Source organism: Anser brachyrhynchus (genome assembly GCF_964034855.1).
Source record: "Anser brachyrhynchus genome assembly, chromosome: 1".
Taxonomy (NCBI): Eukaryota; Metazoa; Chordata; class Aves; order Anseriformes; family Anatidae; genus Anser; species Anser brachyrhynchus.
Genome location: NC_137694.1, coordinates 139,130,368 through 139,149,228, shown reverse-complemented (window position 1 = coordinate 139,149,228; position 18,861 = coordinate 139,130,368). Strand labels below are relative to the sequence as shown.

General features: G+C 43.0%; 2 protein-coding genes across 9 annotated transcripts in view; one reads left to right on the top strand and one right to left on the bottom strand.

Annotated features, from left to right (window-relative positions):
• Positions 1–13,412, top strand: part of LOC308191915 (granulocyte-macrophage colony-stimulating factor receptor subunit alpha-like) — a 26,160-nt gene extending 12,748 nt beyond the window's left edge. For 5 of the 8 annotated variants that reach the window (XM_080584860.1, XM_080584861.1, XM_080584858.1 and 2 more), the window contains 10 exons: positions 972–1,089; positions 1,259–1,392; positions 2,377–2,497; positions 5,646–5,775; positions 5,868–6,043; positions 7,229–7,368; positions 9,320–9,358; positions 9,768–9,900; positions 10,511–10,604; positions 11,194–13,412. In XM_080584860.1, coding sequence (XP_080440986.1) covers positions 1,002–1,089; positions 1,259–1,392; positions 2,377–2,497; positions 5,646–5,775; positions 5,868–6,043; positions 7,229–7,368; positions 9,320–9,358; positions 9,768–9,900; positions 10,511–10,604; positions 11,194–11,380 — 1,242 coding nt within the window. In that variant the 5' untranslated portion in view covers positions 972–1,001 and the 3' untranslated portion in view covers positions 11,381–13,412. The remainder of the gene's footprint in view (positions 1–971; positions 1,090–1,258; positions 1,393–2,376; positions 2,498–5,645; positions 5,776–5,867; positions 6,044–7,228; positions 7,369–9,319; positions 9,359–9,767; positions 9,901–10,510; positions 10,605–11,193) is intronic. The other 3 variants (XM_080584859.1, XM_080584864.1, XM_080584865.1) reach the window with 2 other exon arrangements.
• Positions 13,413–14,648: 1,236 nt separating this feature from the next.
• SLC25A6 (solute carrier family 25 member 6) lies at positions 14,649–18,231 on the bottom strand. Its single transcript, XM_080584958.1, has 4 exons — positions 18,012–18,231; positions 16,734–17,220; positions 15,771–15,911; positions 14,649–15,290 (listed from the first exon to the last, which is right to left on the bottom strand). Exons 1-4 carry the CDS (start codon positions 18,120–18,122, stop codon positions 15,133–15,135), a joined length of 897 nt encoding a protein of 298 aa, XP_080441084.1. The 5' UTR covers positions 18,123–18,231; the 3' UTR covers positions 14,649–15,132.
• Positions 18,232–18,861: the final 630 nt, after the last annotated feature.

The following is an 18,861-nucleotide window of genomic DNA, read 5'->3' as shown; positions in this document are numbered from 1 at the left end:
GGAAAAGCAGATCTGTGGTCAGGGGAAAAAAAATGAAAAAAGATTATAGTAAATAGCAAGAAAACAAAAATCAAGAACCCACAAAAACAAAAACAGGAAAACCCTTTGCTTCTAAAAATAATAACAACAAATATAAAAAGTGATTCAGGGAAATGCTCCAAGCATTATTAATGCTTTCCTACGTGTAATCTTGAAATCAGCCTGAAAAGCTTTTCAAGCAAGACTGTAGATTTGTCACAGGCAAAAATAAATAAATAAAGTAAGCAGGTCAGTATTTCATTCCTTCCAAAACCTGACAGAGCCTTTCTCCTCCTGCTTTACTTAGGTAGTTCATATCTCATGGGTGTTTTCCATGCACACCTCAGATACAGACAGGAGGAGGCAGATGCTTTGAACTTGTCTTGGTGGTGATGCTGGCTTTAACAGAGCGCTCACGGAGAAGTGAGTCAATCGTCCATAGGCTGACACAGCCAAAAACCGATTTGTCCACTTTCCAAAAGGTGCCTTCAGCAAAGAGCTGAAAGCCGGTGTAGATGTTCTCTTTGCAGCAGAAGCACGAGTGCTGCATAGGAAAATTGGCAGGGTCATTCACAGGATCAGGAAGCAAGAGCGCACAACTTTTTGATGGTATGGTTAGGACAGATATTGGGAGAACAGCAAGCCGAAGTCATGGTCTCTGCACTGAAAACTGAGTGGATGTGTCATAACTAGAGTTTGTGGTGTCTGCATCTCAAATTGCTGTGTTGTAATAGCTGATACTGAGTCTATTCAGTTCTTTCAAAGAATAGGTGCCTACCAGAAGTCCTGAAGCACAACTTGTGCTTGGTTTTTCTAAAGAATATGTTCTAGGGGTAAATTAAACAACTTCTTTCACTCTTCCCATGAAGAAAATGAAGCTGTGCAGAAAAAAAGTGCTCTTTGTTATCACTCTTTTATTAATTATTATTATTTTGTTTTTCTTTTCCCTGAAGGCTTCGTTATCTCTTTCCAGAGAAGGAAAGATGTTTGATACTCTTGGACTCATTTGCATGATTTGGTGGTGTATGACACTATTTCATCCCTTGCATGCTGACCTCCAGTGTATGGAGCGTAAGTATGATTTTGCAGACATAGTCTGAGAAACAGGGTTTACTTCCTCATTTATTAGAGATATTTATAATTAAGCTGGCAATAGTCATCTTAGGCTTGACAGATACTATCCTCTCTACTCAATAATAACAGCATGTCCTTACTGAAACCTGTTCTTTAACCCTTTCAGCAGAGACACAAGAATCACCTATCACAAGCATGACATGGAATTGGGGAAGAATGGAGCTGTCCTGGGAGAGCAGCAAGAATTTCCCTCATTATATTTGTACGATGACCAGCGGTGACGAACGTAGAAGGATGCCGGTACACTTGCTATTCGTTGAGACAAAAAAATTGCACCTTTTACTTTACCTCTTATAGACTACATTTACCTTTAAAAAATGGATCAGTTGGAGGTAAAATCTGATAAGTGACTGTTTGCAGTCTACGGCTTGACCTGTCAAGAGCTATGGAAAGCCACCACTGACACCAGGGCATATTCATTGGGAGAAAAGCACCTTGTGCACACTACAGAACCAAAGTTCTGTCACCAAAGTGGATAGGAGATGATAGCCTGAACTGCAGCTACTATGAAGTATGAGAAGGAATGTAGATGCTGAAAAAAGGGGTTGAGAGACTAAGTGAGGTGCCTAGATAATTTAGAGAGAAAAATATTCTTCAGATGAAAAGTGAGTTCCCCGAATACTATATTGATGTTCAACATCTAAAGGTCTTCACCTGTTTCTCAGTAAACTGGATCTTGCCTCTAGGACATGTTGTTATAAGCTCACATTCTCCCAGCAGAAAAGGTGATTGGGTGGAGGGGGAGGAGGAGAGAGGGAGGGCTTATTTAGCACAGAAAAGGAGATGCTTAATTGGAAATATGTACTACAATAACACCACAATATTATTGAAGACTATAAGCTTAATGCCATAGACACCTTTCTTAACCCCTGGCGAGACTAGCTGAGGACTTTTATTTAACCATGATCCTCTGGTTAAATTCTATTTTGGTTTCCCAGTTTAGTCACCATCTTCTCGTATGGGGTAATATTAGCCTTCTCTAATAGTCACACACTAGTATAGAAAGCTTTTTGTGTACTTACGCGTTCAATGACAGCTTCATTCTCCATTACCCTCAAGTGTTAAAAGAGGAAGTTAGCTCCTGAGACTGAAATATGCACAGATATATATACACACTAGATTTTAGCCATAGGACTTGTTGCTGACTATCACTTTCAGAGCCAGTGCCATCTAACACAGCAGAGGAAAAACAGACAAATAAGGTATCAACTTGTTGCTTTTCAGGTGGAGAACAGAAAATGCAGGTTTTCAATAGAAGATAGTCTACCTTTGCACAGAGGGATAAACTTTACCATTGGAGTACCAGACATGAACATCTTAAAACATTGCCAATTTATCCCTGAAGGTAATGCTTATGATCTGGGTAAGGTTTTCTCCTTTTGCATTCTTTTAAAGGTAAACAGTGCCATAGAAAACAATTCCTTACATAGTAATTAACTAATCTTTAGTATTAAAAAAAATGTTTGTTTCTTTGTTTCTTTTCAAATCTGTTAAAATTATTTGCTCTCTAATGACTGTTCTGCACTTCTGCAAGCGAGTTATTACTAAAAATGTATCGGTAACTGCATTATTATTTTTCTTGCTAGGGCTTCAAAATGCCACCATATTACAGTGTTTTTAGGACTGGATTCAAGTGACTGTTCTGGCTGTTATGAGTTTGAATCGTCGTGCCTGCATCTTTATTAAATGTTTTTCTGCTGGACTGTGTTGGGTTTGTCAGAAGCCAAACCACAGTGCTAGCAAAAGGCACAGTCTAGAGATCAGTGAAACCCATAAAATGGGAGGAGGAGAGGAAAGGAAATGCTGGTGATAAGCAGATGGGGGCAAACTGAACATAGTAATCTAATCTGGCCCTGGCTCACACACACGGTAGGGTTCCCGCAGCTGGCATGCACCCATTGTGCTAAGGCAACTGTTCACAAGTGGAAATATTCTGCATCTGTCCCATCTGTGAGTTAATCAAAGTGCGATTTAGGCAGATCCAAGATTCACAAATCCAAACCTGGAGTCTTTATGGCCCATTTTCCCCTTCCTTCTGAACTTGGTTTTCTCCATTAAAATCGTGCAGTCACCAGTGCTTCTGCAGCTGTGTGTAGCTGGGATACTTCAGATCTGACAGAGAGGATGCAATTAGCAGCCTGCTCATATCTGAGCGGAGAAGGCACTGCCCTGTTCATCTTTTCCTGGGGACTCCACAGAGGAAACTTTCTCATGGTGCCGGTCAGAGTGAAGACAGGACTCTGCCTTTTAAAACCTCTTGCTCTTGGTGCTCTTCCTCACATCCACATGTGCAGGTTCCCCAAGGGAATCCCCACTGCTTCCTGAGGCGCCCTCAACATGGGGCACTGGAAGGGGTCGGAAGCAGAAGTGGAGGAAGGCCCCACCCTTTTGCTGAAGTTGGGGCACACCGCAGAAGCAAGCAGACAATTGGCTGAAGGAGAAGGGAGAAGGAGGCCGAGCATGCCTGCACAGTGCAGCCATGAGGGAGCCTCCAAAGAAACGAGATCCCCGCTTGAAAGTGCTCCACGAAAGGGACAAAGTTGCTCTCTCCAACGTCAAGGTGGAAAGCTCTAGTGAGTGGGCAGTTTGATCAGGAGGCACCTCAGGAGAGGGTTCCCGAGTGTTGGTCACAGAATGAGAAATACTTCTCTCTGTAGCACCAAGGATGGTGTTAAAAGCCAATGTGCTTTGCTTTACCAATGTGAATGCTCTCCTCTCCCAAGTCTCACAGTTCAGAGGTAGGCAAAATACAGTGAGAGTCCAGTTTTCTCTCAACTGTCACTGCTAACCTAAGCAATAATTGACTGGAGATGCAGGTGTAACTAGCACATCCAAGCATGTGCCAAGACAGAACAGAACAGAACAGTTCAGATGGAAGTGACCTTGAAAGATGATCAAGTCCAACTGCCTGACCACTTTGAAGCTAACCAAAAGTTAAAGCACATTACTGAGGACATTGTCCAAATGCCTCTTGAACACTGACAGGCACGGGGCGGCAACCACCTCTCTAGGAAACCTGTTCCAGGGTTTGACCACCCTCATGGTAAAGAGGTTTCCCTAATCCCAGCCTGACCCCCCAGCACAGCTCTGTGCCGTTCCCGTGTGCCCAGGGAGCAGAGACCGGCACCTCCCTCTGCGCTTCCTCTCCTCAGGACGCTGCAGAGAGCGCTGAGGTCGCCTCTCGGCCTCCTTTCTCCAGGCTGGGCAGCCAGGTGTCCTCAGCCTCTCCCCACGAGACGTGCCTTCCAACCCTTCTACTAGCTTTGCTGCCCTCCTCTGGATGTTTTCATAGAATCATTAGGGTTGGAAAAGACCTCCAAGACCATCTGGTCCAACCATCCCCCTATCACCAATGTCACCCACTAAACCATGTCCCTAAGCACCACATCCAACCTTTCCTTAAACACCCCCAGGGACGGTGACTCCATCACCTTCCCGGGCAACGTATTTCAATGCCTGACTGCTCTTTCTGAGAAGAAATGTCTCCTGATTTCCAACCTGAACCTCCCCTTGCACAACTTGAGGCCATTCCCTCCAGCCCTATCGCTAGTTATCTGCGAGAAGAGGCCAACCCCCAGCTATCCACACCTTCCTTTCAGGTAGTTGTAGAGAGCAATTAGGTCTCTTGAAACATATAATATAAATACTTGAATTTATAATATATATGTTAATATATATATTATAAAATATATAATATAAATACTTGGAATATAATAACATCTCAAGTTCCTTAACAGCCTTTATATATTGTGGAGCCGAGAGCTGCACGCACTACTCAAGGTGAGGCCGCACCACCACTAAATCCAGTAGGAGAACCACCACTTTTGACCAGCTGGCTATGCTGTGTTTAATGCACCCCAAAATGTGGTTTGCCATCTGGCTGCCAGGGCACACTGCTGGTTTGTGCTGAGCCTGCTGTCACCAGCACCCCCAGGGCCCTTTCTGCTGAGCTGCTCCTCAGCCATTCGGCTCCCAGTCTGTGCCTGTGTCTGGCATTACTCCATCCCTGGTGCAGCACCAAACATTTACCTTTGTTGAACTACATGCTGTTGCTGGTCACCCAATGCTCCAACCTATCTACATCCTTCTGCAAGGCCTCTCATCCCTCCAGAGAGATAACACTTCCCAGTTTAGCATCACCAGCAAACTTGCTGAGGATGCATTCCACTCCTGCATCCAGATCATGGATATAAATGTTGAACAAAACCAGCCCTAGAACTGAGGGAACACCACTAATGGCTGTCGACCAGCCAGATGTAGCCCCATTCACTGCAACCCTTTGAGCTCTGACATTGGGTCAGTTCATCACCCAGTGCAGCATGAACCTGTTCAACTCACAGCTGGACAATTTATCCAGAAGGATGCCGAGAAGGATGGTAGCAAAGGTCTTACTAAAATCTAGAAAGATTACATCCACTGCTATGTGGATACATCCCTCTGTCTTGGAGCAGTCATACAGTTCTTGCTCCTAACAGAGATTGCTGTGTTTGCAGGCATGAAGGGGTCAGCCATTGAAAACTTCTCCTGTGTGATTTATAATGTTTCTCTCATGAACTGCACTTGGCAGCCAGGCAGGAATGCTCCAGAAGATACCCAATATTTTCTCTACTGGAAGAATTCAAGGTAAGTAAGCCTGCTTGAGTCTTGGGAAGTCTGAATTCTCACTCAACACATCACTCTGCCCACCTTTTTCTCAAATACCTTGTCATATACAGTGATGAGAACAAGACAGAATGTGAGCTTTACATTAAAGGTGAAAATGGCATGCACATAGGATGCAGATTCCAAAATGTGATGATTAAAGACGAAACTGCTTATTTCCTGGTGAATGGGTCTAGCAAAGATTCCCAGATCCAGTTCTATGATGACTACATAAAACTGTATACAATTGGTAAGTACACAGACAACTTTATTTTATTATATTACTGCTGTATTAAAAAAAAAAAAAAGAAAGAAAAAAAGGGGGGGGGATTTCTCTCTGTAGAGAAAAAAAAGAAGAAGAAAACAAAAGTGCACAACTACTACAGGTTTCTACACAGTGGTACAAACTTGGTTCTTGAGAGCTGACAAGATATATTTCCAAAATTTACTAAACTGAACAGACATAGAGACTACAATAGCAGCTTTGAGAACAGTGCGAACAAATCCATGGGATCCAAGTGATGAAATGCAATGGTTAACAACTTTCAAAGTCAGCTTTCTGGTGGGCTCATTTCACCATCCCAATAATGCACACTTCTCTGAGAGCTGCAAGAGCAATATGTCCTAAAGCCAGAGGGAGGATTCAAATGGCATGTTAAGACTGTATTAGTTAAATGTGACTACCTACATGCAAGCTAGGTGGTCAAGCTCCAATAAAGATTGGCGACAAGATTCAGTTCTCTAAAACCTGCTTCTGGTTCCACACAAGACACCTTCAGACATCCACAAGGCTTGCAGTTGTGCTCAGGACTTGTGAGAGACCAGGGTCTTTCTGGGTGTTCTGTGTGGTCTGAAATCCACAGCACAGGACAGTTCAAGCAACTGACTCCTGCCTGCAGTCAGTGCAGGCTGGAAAGCCAGAGCTGTTCAGCTGAGCACGCCTGCTCCACAGGGGGCCTTGCAGGCACTGTGGGCACTACTGATGAGGTCTCTGCTGACTGTAGCAGTTAGACACCCAGGTCACCCTTGGACAGCTGTATTGTAGGCACTCAGATTCAGATGACTCGATCTTCTACCTGAATACCACCACCTGGATAAAAATGACCATCTTTTTTCCTATAGAGACTTGCATTGTCAATGTGAAATTTAGATGTAGAAGAAAATTGTGCACTGCAGACTGTATGATTGAATTACGCAAAATCCTTCATACACTTTTTTGCATGAACTTCAGTTACTTCAATGTCCAACAGCTGCAGGACTAGATTCTCTAGTTTTGCTCTGTATTTTACTTCTGTTTACCAGGTAACATTTGTTACCATCAGTAGCGCACAGCTGTATATAAGCTGCATCAGTTTTACGTGCATTTTACTATGAAAGAGTTGTAGTTGATTACAGACCATGTCTACATTAATTGTTTCATTTCATTCCACTCCAGAAAGATTCACTGCTCCATTAAATGTCAGTGTCAACTGTACTAGCGATCTAGAAGATTGCATAATTACATGGCAAAAACCCCTTACAAGTTATTGGAAACCTGAACATTGCTTTGAGTATGAAATTAACATACGAAAAAAGGTAAAAACAGTTTCTTGGTTTGAAGTTGGCACCATACCTAGCTACATGTATTTACATAGCATGCAATATTCTCTTGCCTTTACTTATTAACTTCTGTCTCATAAGCTGTGTAGTGTCCTCCTGCTCTAACTTCCCACTGCTCGTGAACTTATTTCAAACTAAAGAGATCGACATAGCAGAAAAACAGAGGAGAGAAGGGAACCGTTATGAGGGTTCTCTGTCCAAAGACTAGGAGAGCACCTGAGATGCTGTCCTCCATGAGCTCATCTCACAGGAGATGACCGTACGATTGCAGCCCGGTGATCCAAAATGAGATTCCTTCCTTGGCACCAGCCTCCAGCCCAGGCCAGGGCCCCACATGCTCAACCTGCTTCACAGGGTACCTCAGCTTCAGCCACCCTGATGGCATTTTGCACATGCTGGAAAGCTCACAGCTGCCTCTCAGTTTCAACACATGGGGCTGTTTTTCCCTGTCTCCTCCACCATCTCCCCCATGATGTCACACTCTTTGACAGTTTTCTCTCAGACACCGTCCTTCTTCTGGTTAAGACAACCCAATCCTCATCTTTCTGCACAACCCATTTCTTTCTTTCTGAACCTACTTTTTGAAATCAGAAGCTACTGAAAAAATATATTCCTCCAAAACAAAAAAAAAAAAAAAGAGATACTAGCGACTCAGGGGAAAGTTAATACAGGCCCAGGGCAGACATCTGCAAAGGATGCATTTACTTTTCAGTAAGTTATCCTCTGCTCTCTGTGCAGTCAGATGTGGTATTTTTCACCTCCTAAGGTATGTGACAAATTGTGTCCTTAAAATGCTTCTTTCTTTCCATTGGTTATAAGAGGAACGTAAGACGGCTAACTCTGATGTAAATATGTACATACCAAAAGCGAGCTGGGAATTATCTTACTGTATAGGCAGAGCACTACCAATTTACCATGGTAACCACAAGAAAAACGCAGGGCAATACAGAGCATGCCAATTTACCACAGGTGAAGTATGTCTGGTATCCATCAAGTACAACAGACAAGAGGCTGAGGCATCCGATCCTCCTCCACAGATCTCAGAAAAATTTCACAAGATCAAAAAGAAATAAGACTAAAACAATATTCTCAACATTTATTTTAAAGAAACGTATGTTAGCTCTTCTTTTATCTGTAGCAGTAGGAATGGGTGGGATTCACTTTTCCATAATGCCAACTCTCCTTCTGACGTTACATGTTATAAACATTTCCAGGAGCTCACCTTTTCAATGCTTTCTGGGATCCTTACTAAAACCACTGCTGGTGATATCGTTTCCTAATTTTTATGCTTATGCTTTTTTGTTTCTGTCTTAAATATTTCAAAATTTTCAGCCTCTTTTGTCATAGAAAATATTTGATTCTCGTTAAGTAAATTTTGACGGTATGGAATGCGTGAGTATTTGTCTAATAGAAAATACATTCATGAGTATTTGTCTAACAGAATTTGATTGGAAGGAGAAGAAATTTGCTGTTCACATCAATTTTGTGCCCTGTGTTATCAAGAAGACAGCTGAAAAGACAGCTTCCAGATCTGCTATGTTTAGAGGTTGTATATAAAGATTGCCAAAGATTTTAAACTCGATTACTTCATGGTCACTATGGCCAACAAGTCCACCAATTGCCACTTCACCCACAAGACCTCTGTTCACAAGCATCAGATCTAGGAGGGCACCCTTCCTAATCAGCTACCTTATAGTACCTGTACCAAATTCATGTTTTCTTCCTTTTCTAAAATGAAAAGGAGGAAGCCAAAACTCTGAATGAAATGCCATATTCTGAGACGTTACTGGAGCAGAATCTCCATTTGGACTTTTCAGTTTAAAATTACTTATGATCTTTATAAGTGAGAAACAGAGAACAAAAGAGGGAAAAACATGATTACTTGACAAGAAAATCATAAAAATGAAGATTTGTCTTTGTTTTGCAGGATGAGCTTGAAAAAGATAAAAAAGATCCTCCTGTAACAGTAAGTATTCTTACCCTATACGTATTTGCACTTCTGCCCTCTTTAGCATGTAAATTACTATTATACAGAACATTAGTTATTTCTGGAACTATAGGTTTTGCATCAACATAAGAACTCAGGAAGATACTTTCCTGTGGTATCTTCATATGCAAGTTTCTTAATATCTCTCTTAACAACTTTAAACTTCAAAACAGAAACACTCAGTGCTAGGATGAACTAATGTATAAGAGTTTAAAATTTGGAGAAAAGAACACTTAACAACCATGTACCTACAAAATCATACAAATTAGTTGTTTTTTTTTTTTTTTTTTTTTTTTTTTTACAAAACCCATATCAGGAAATTAAACCCCAAATTTTATTAATATTTGCTTCTGGATTGAAATACACCATCTAAATGCTTTGATTTTAGGTAGTCAAATATACATACGAATTCAAAAATTATAATGTGAAAAAACAATACGTTCTGAAAATCAGAGCACGTGGAAGAAGCGTATGTAGTGTAAACACAAGCTGGGGGGAATGGAGTGAACCAATAGAGTTTGGTAAGCCCATGGAATATTTTTCTTCATACTTTTTTTTTTTTTTGGTATTACAATGTTTGCAAACCTTTCTCTCTCGAACTCATATATATGACTAAATCTTGATTCTTACCCAGTGATGTGGAAGGAACACGGTAGAAACTATTAACATAGAGGAGGTGCTCAAATACTGTGAAATGGAGGCTGATACCAGCCTGTGACCAGTTGTGATTGTGAAGACAGCTATTAGTCAGATGCCAGGGTTATAGGAACTGGCTGAGATAGACCCAAACAGTCATCTGTCTCGAGCTCTGAGACTCCCTTTAAGTTCTTGAAGTTTTTATCACAATCATCCTCTTCCTTCTGAACCCTTTTCATAATTTCCTAAACATTATTTTTTTAGTTCCACCACTACCTCTGCTCTTCATCCTGCGACTTTCTCCTTCTCTGGATTTTTTTTGTAATTGATCTCTACAGTTTATATGTTCAACTTGTTTTAAAATGTTTTAAGTAAGATGCCAAGTTGAAATCCTTTGGATTATTCAAGAAGTTAAGGTGAAATTGGAGTTAATTACTGACAGTCACAAAAGTAGATTTTGCGCATACTAGGATATTTCTCCCTTCGATTTTTCAGGTCAAGAAAAAGATTACTTCATTGTTGTGCTTTTACTTCTGATAGTACTTGGAACAATCTTAGTGACACTGCTCCTTTTTTTTCTTTGCAAAAGGTAAATCAATTTTATTAACGTAGGTATTTCTGTGAAACGCATTCTTCCTACCTCTATAAACTTGGAGAATCTGATTATCGATATCATGGAGTGTTATTACCAGTATTGCTTGGGATGGCACTGTGGCACACAAAATCACAAGTGAAAAAGGGGGAAAGACTGATAAAGTTAGTGACTGATGTGAGCAGACCCTGGAAAAAAAAAAAAAAGGTCTTTTTTTAAGCATTTAACATCAACATTACTTTAAAATCATTGACTTCACATAGTGCAAGACAACAAGGAAACAGTATAAATGAATGTGTCCTTTGATAAAATTTCTCACATAGTGGTGGAAGAAAGTTACTTACACCAGGTGAGTTACTGAAAATCAGTTTAATAAATTATTTAGTGTAGCTTTAGTCACAAAGTAAGCTTAAGTTACCCAAGCGATCGGTGTAAGAAGTTACCCACCAGTCTACACTCAAAATATTTTCCTTCTTCTCACTTAGTGATTTGTAGAGCAATAAATAACATCCTTAAGGTACAACACAATGCTTGTGTTATATTACCAGTATTTTCATTTATTCTCAATCCCTTTTTGTATCCAAAGGTATTGCAGTTTCAAAAGAATATTTCCTCCTATTCCACAACCAAGAGACAAATTTAACATATCACATAATGAAAATATCCAGGTATGCTTTCTCATTTATTTAGTCAAATTTGCATTTATTTATTTTTTTGCTTATTTATTGCCTACAATGTTTCAACAGGCAACACCTTTTTCAATAAAGCTTTGAGAAGTGAGAAGTTTTCTTTCAAGCCTTTACAAAGGCTCCTCAAAGCTATGGTTATTGAAACTCCTGTTTGGGTAACTGTATACCAGCACATTGCCCTAAAGATGACAGGTATCATCTTTGACTTTAATATAAGGTAGATAGCAATGCAACTTGGATGAGTTTCCTCATCCATAAGTTACAAAAGCCTGGTATCTCATTTCCTATCTGGCTACAGAACAGCAGTTCACAGTCTACCAAATTATAAATTGGTATTTGCTAGTAAAGTAGCAAGCAGTCCTTAAATCTTGCAGACCCTCCATCTGGACGTTTATGCTAAACTTGAGGGACCTCAAAATCCCTGTACTTGTATTACTGGAATAACACAACACCCAGACCCCAGGTTATCTTTGTGGATGTGGTTTCATAAACTGTGGCATGGGCACCTCCATGCAGGCAGCAGCTGATCAGTAGTAATTGCCAAAGTTCAAGTTCACAGCTGCCAACCCTGTGAAAGTATTTTTTCCAGTCTCTTACCTGCTAAACACCTTCTAGACTCTTCTTTGCCTATTTTAGTCTTAAAAATTAGTTTCATCTCTTCTTCCCAAATACAATCAATGGTAAAGATGCTTGAATGATGTAAACCTTCAAAAAGGATAAAGCAAAAATGTGTTCTCAGGAGAACTTCCCCATTGAATACCAGGACTATTCCTGGCATTTAGGTCTAATACATTTATGAACTCTTTTTAAACTTCCGGTGGTCCTTTGCTTCAGCTTTCTGATGCCTGTATTTCCTCACTTTGTCCCTGCTTCCTGTAATGACCTTTTCATATCTTCTCATTGTTTGTCCTGCTTCTTGACACAGCTTTCCCCTAGATCATTGAAAAAAACTCATGGTTTATAACCCTAGACTCTGCACCGAGTTTGCACTTGCTTCCTTCACATTTATGTTTAAAGAGTGCTTGCTTTCCCATTTGATTTGGGTAAGATTCTACTCAGTTCAGACAATTTATGTTCCTGGGATCCTTCATTTTATTTTAGTAATCTTCCTTCACTTTGTCCTTCTATGTTTATCCCCTGCAACTACAAGCATTTCTTACGCATCAGAATAGCAAAACCAGTATGCCTTTGAAAGCAGGTGTGTCTAATATTTCTGAATGTTCTCTGCTCAACAACAGTATATCTGTAGCTTATTGCAAGTTAAAGGCTAATGAATGTCTCTCTCTTAGACAGAGAACATGTTTCCATCCAGTCTAAGCTGAACTAAGGAAGTAACTATGGTTGAAGAGATGACCTAACTTTCTAAAAAGAAAACAGACTTGGATTCTTCAACACAAAATCATGCATCATGACAATCTACAAGCATTTAAGGTGTTCTTCACAGTACAGACTAGAAATGAACACCTTGAAATTTTCCCCCATTAAAAACAAAAAAAAAACAACAAAAGAATGGAATAGGAAGCTTTCTAAAATACAGGCCTTAGATTTAGATTCCTGCTTTTTTGTATGTATGTGTAAAATTCCAGATCTTTTTCTGTTAAATGTATTTTTCAAAATAAACACATTTTACCAAATAAGTGCTTCAATAAGGCAGAAAACAAATGCTTTTTTTAAAAGTCATTTATTGTTTGCCTCTTATGTTCCCACACTGCATAATCACATTGAAAATTGCTGCTGCATGACTAAGGGAAGCGATATACTAGAAAAATGAACACCGAGTAGTACATGCTGAAATGCACAGCATAGCTAATTGCAGTTCCACTTACAGAACAACCCACATTTACATTGATTTATTTTCCTATTTCCTCTGGTTAAAAACAAATTCTGTAGTGGGGGGATGAGATTTGTCATCCCCCTGTTCAAGAACTGCTCAAGTAATTGTCATGCTTGGTTCTTCCTCACAAAGCTAGGCCACCATGCACTCACAGCAAGGTTATGCAAGGTGCTTTATCTCTACCTTTCAAGCCACTGATGTAGAAAGTAAACCTACGCAACCTATTTATACAGACAACCTTTTCCCCTGCCCCCCCCCCCCCCAATCAATATAATTACAACTGAAACAGCAGCTTGATTGGCAAGGTCAACATCAAATGACCTGCTCACATCACGAGAGCTACCATTACTGAACAAGATTAAAAAAACACCTGCAGTAGGTACATGAAGTTTGCCATTAGCCTGTGTACAAAGTAGCTACGTAATGTACTTACATTCATATAAAGATGTTGAAAACAGTGCTTGTGCCAAGGAACATCATGTTGGAGCCAAATAATCAGACAAAGCCATGTAGTAAATTTAAATACCTCATCTTGAGTAGCAACCTCAGAAGGCACAAAAAAACCACCTCAGCTCAGTCAGCCTTCAATGACTCATACAATGACACCGTTTCTTTCAGATACAGGGCTAGTTCTTAAGAACATGACTGGAAGATGAACACCTTGTCTTCCTTTACTGGTCTCCCCACATCCTTGTAGATTACGGAGTACAAAAGCAAGATTATATACACACACATGAAGATCACAGATTTAATTCCCCATACTGCCATTTGACATAATGTACTACCTGTTTTTAGCCTTCAGACAATCCTTGAAAGTAGACATTATTCAGTTATTATTGAAGGCTGACCTACCTTTACCTCTATTTTAAAGCTACACAGGATCATGCATGTTCCCTGTCACATACTCTAACAACCGCACCTCTAAAACTGAGCTTCATTTCGGATTAAATCCATCTTCCCCAGAGGTACTGACCACTGCTAGGGATCAGGCCAAGCACACTCTTCAGTGGCATGATCAGCATTTCCAAATAGCAGCAACAATACGATAGGTCACTCAAACATTAAAGGCATTTCACTGGGTTCCTGGGTTTTTGCATGAATGTCATGTGTTGCTTTCTATATTAACTTAAAGAACATACGTATTCCATTTTAAGTTGTTTCACCAAGGGCAAGAGCATCACTTTTTGACTGCCCTTGGAACTTTGGGTTCTTGTAGTGCTACAACAAAAAAAACCCCTCATTTTATATCACATGAAAAGCTGCAAATCAATTTTTAAGAATCATGCAAAAAGCCACTTGCAGCAGCCCATCATACACAATCAGGCACAAAGAATGGGAGTGGTTTCTACTAGTACAACCTATGCTTTTCCTCGAAGTTCTCACATTCAATCATTGTAATAAAATCAAGCTTATTCTGTTATAGTGCAGTGTAAGTGTATCAGATGAACCATTATCCGAAACAAGTTTCCAAAGAAAAGAGGCTTTCCCAAAGCTTTGATGTAATAATTTCAACACAGACAGAGTAAGTATGTTTATTGTTTTACAGCAGAATGCCCCAATTTAAGAACAAAATTGCTAGATGTTCAGCTGTGCAAAATGGTACATAGTGCTTCAGTACAAGTGGAAAAGAATGATTTGTTAGCAAGTACTTTCAAAGACAATTTTATGGTCCTAAAAAAGATAGGACTTGAAACTGGGGACTGATCCATGGGCATACAATGCTTTTCTACCTAACTTGGACCCAGCCACTTTCGACCCTGAACCAGTGACGCTGATTTCTCATTGCTGAAACAAGTCACCACACTGAACTGCCAGATTCAGTGTCTTCACACAGGTTACCGTGAAATGGATCAGTTCTGTATGTCAGTTTCTAGCCCCATCTACAAATATCATCTGGCTCTGATAAATAAGACTCACAGGAATTTCTTGAAGGTCAATGGTCCATAATGGTAGTTATTCTACATGATCTGCTCAACTTGATTTCAAATTCTAGTTAGGCTGCTTAAATGACTTTCTTGAATTCATCATACAGCACAAGCACGAAAGCTCCCCCCATGCCTCGGAGAACATTAGACCATGCACCCTTGAAGAACGCCTTTCCTCCCTCATCCCTTGCAATCTTCCGCCAGCAGTCAATCGTTCCAGAGTACATGATATCAGCTGTAGAAAAAGAGCAAAGTGATTTTTAGCTCCTGTAATTGTATCTCAGGTGTCTCCAGCAACTGCCATTTCACTTCTCCAGCTACTTTATGTCTCATACCTTGCTTTATGACTACCACAGTGCTAGTTCAGGCAACAGAAAATCTTGCTACCTGCCTGCCTAGTTATTAAAAGTTATGTCACAAAACAATCTTAAGTGTTCTTACGGCATCTATACTGTCAACTAATTGCTTTCACTTAGCTTGTCACTGTAAACAGCCAGCCCATTTACGCAATTCATATTCCACAAAGAAAAGTCCTCAGCATAATTCCTCACAAACACCACAAGTTGTGGGCCTTACTGAACTGCCTCATACCGCTTAAACATAATAAAACTTAACAGAGATTTATGGAACAATGAACTAGAAGTGCTGAGGGATGACCGTTAGCAACTCCATCTTGTTAGCGCTGCGTAAAGAACTACACAGAGTAACAGCCTACCTCCTTTGCGTCCCGACTGCATCATCATCCTACGCCGCACTGTATCAAAAGGGTAGGAAACCACACCAGCCACAGCTGTCACTGTCTGTGCAATCATCCAGCTGATAACAATGTGAGTATTTCTGGGATCTGGCAGCATGCCTGCAATAAAGAAACTAATTAGCTTTTTATCCTCCACATCCTCCTCCAATTCACTGCACAACAGCTACTTCACTAGAAAAGCTTTTATAAAACACTGTAAAGCTATGATTTAAGTTGCAACAAGACACTTGATACACTTGAAGCATACTTTGGCCATATAGAAAAAAATCAAGGAAACCCACAGTATTTTATTCTCAATAATCAAAATATGGAATTGGACTTGATGATCCTTATGGGTCCCTTCCAGCTCGGGATATTCTATGATTCTATGAAATTTAGGCACCAAGATCCTTTCTGACTGGCACAGTAAGTGTTTTAATCATTCCCTAAATGCTTACAGAAATAAGTGTCACTAGAATAACTCATTGTCCCTATAAATTTTAATGAACTATACATGCCAATGATTTCCAAACCCAGAAGTCAAGCTTAAACAAATGCTTTCTGAAAGCACTGCTCAAACCAATTCTACTAAGCACACCCGAATTGGTCTAATGTAACTACAGCAACTCAGTGAGCAAAACTGAACTTAAAATATTTGCATATGGTTACCAACAAACATTACTGCCATAAGGAAAACCTGATGGTTTTTAATTGTCAGAAAAACAACAGGAAAATTCAAAAGCAGCCTGCACTATCAATACATGATGAAGATTTGCTTTGAACAGTGTCACTGGCACATCACACTAATGCTGACCAAGACACCCCGTTCTGCCCCCACACTTACGTAAGCTATAGATACAACAAACAAAGACATGCAAGAACAGACGTAAACAGGCAATACAATTCTGCAAATAGGTCATCAACTCCCTCCTGAAATTTTACCTTTTGCTGTATCGTAGATTCCAAAGTAGGCAGCTCTATAGATGATGATGCCCTGGACAGAGACATTGAACCCTTGGTACAAGCCACGCAGACCGTCAGACTTGGTGATTTTGACTAGACAGTCCCCTAGACCAGAGAATTCTCTGTCTGCACCAGCTTTTCCAACATCGGCGGCCAAACGGGTTCTTGCAAAATCCAAGGGGTAGACAAAGCAGAGGGAAGTGGCTCCAGCTGCACCACCAGAGGCCAGGTTACCAGCAAAATACCTCCAGAACTGAGTGTGCTTGTCTACTCCTCCCAGGAACACCTGCTTATACTTATCCTTGAAGGCGAAGTTGAGAGCTTGAGTTGGGAAGTATCTGATGACATTCGCCAAATTTCCTCGCCAGAAGGACAGCACTCCTTGCTCCTTTGGAATACGCACTACGCAATCGATGATGCCCTTGTACTGCTTATCGGCAGCAATTTGTTTACTTGCGTGTTGCACCTGCAAATACAAGTACGTGTTTTTGACTCTATGCCTTGGCAGGCCTGCACTGCACCTTGGTTTAAGCCTGTTTGGAGCGTAACAGGAAGAGCTGCTAGCCCAGAACGCCTGACAGCAGTTGGATATAGAAACCGAGTCTCTGGTTACCACAGTAAGCCTGCCCTGATAACAAGCTTCCAAAAAACCTTAAGATTCCGGGTCGGCATGAATATTAAGACTGAAAACCGACGTCAGCGCGCGACGGCCGAGTCCCCCCGCAGAGGGGCTGCCCGAAGGGGTGTCAGCGCTGCTGGGGGGCGGCTAACGGCCGCCGGGGGCCCGTTAACGGCCGCGAAGGTCACGCGAGTCACCTTGCGGCGCCGGGCCGCCCCGCCCAGGTCACGCCAGGCCCCGCCCCGCCGCCGGCACCGGCCAATGGGCGGCCGGGGCGCGCCGTCACGTGAGGGCCGCCAAGATGGCGGCGCGCGGCCGCCCTCCGCTACGCGCCCCGGCGCCCTCGGCGCGAGGAAGTGACAGCGCGCGCCGCCCCCTCCCCCGGCCCCGCCCCGCCCCCGCGTAGCGGAACCGGCTTCCCCGCCGCCGCCGCGCGCGACCACCGCCCACGTGACCACCCCTCTTCCCCCCCAGGGGCCGGCAGCCCCCTTTGTTTCGCGCGGGCAACGGCCGCCTCCTGCCCCCTCCCTTCCACCCCCCCCCGCTGCCAACCGCCTGAGGCCCGCGGAGGGAAGGAAGGAAGGAGGGAGGGAGGGAGGGAGGGAGGGAAGGTCACAGGGCCCGGCCGCGCCGCCGACCTGCAGCAGGAGCTTGACCCGCTCGATGGGCGCCACCGCCGTCTTGCTGATGGCCGCGGCCACGCCGCCCGCCAGGAAGTCCTTGAGGAAGGAGATGGCCTGCTCCGCCATGGCCGCGCCTGGCACGGGGGGAAGGGGGGAGAACCGACGCCGCCGCCGCTCGCGCCGAAAGGGCGGCGCCGCCGCCGCGCATGAGCTAAATGCCGGGCCCCGCCGGCCACGCCCCGCGCCTCGCGCCCCATTGGGCGAGCCGCGATCGGGGGCGGGGCCTCGCCGCGGGAGGGGCGGGGCCTCGCCGGCTGAGGGCGGCCGTCGCGGCCGTTGCTCCCCCCTCACGCCCCCCCCGCGGCGCCAGTAGCGCAGCGCCGCGTCGGCCCGGCGGGGCCCAGGGGCTGCGCCTAGCCGGGGGGCGTTAGTTCCCTTGCGCTTTGTGTAACCGCTCTCGCTTTTAGCGGACGCTTCCTACAAACGTAAATAAAGCCGGCCGTGTTCTTACACAGATGACTTGGCTGGCGAACCGCAAAGCTGCAGCGCCTGAGGTGTCCGAAACCGCTGGTGGCGGGTGTGTGCGCGCCCTGCGGGAGCTGAGAACCGGAGCTTCTCTCTCAGGCAGCGCTGAGGGAGCTCAGGGTGTGCCAGGCGCGCTTCCACCTCGCAGACTCTGTCTCTGCTCTGGGAGGAACGATGCTGCGTGCTGCACGTCACTGCACCGCGTATTGCACATCGAAAGATACGAGGGAAATTGTATAACGGGCTGAAGTTGCGCCAGGGGAGGTTTAGGTTGGATGTTAGGAAGAACTTCTTTACTGAAAGGGTTGTTAGGCATTGGAATGGGCTGCCCAGGGAGGTG

Coding starts and splice junctions, on each gene's coding strand:
- SLC25A6 (XM_080584958.1), bottom strand. CDS start 18,122: ATGGCGGAGCAGGCCATCTCCTTCCTCAAGGACTTCCTGGCGGGCGGC. Junction 15,912..16,733: donor AATCTACGATACAGCAAAAG/GTAAAATTTCAG, acceptor TCTTTATTGCAG/GCATGCTGCCAGATCCCAGA. Junction 15,291..15,770: donor GCAGTCGGGACGCAAAGGAG/GTAGGCTGTTAC, acceptor CTTTTTCTACAG/CTGATATCATGTACTCTGGA.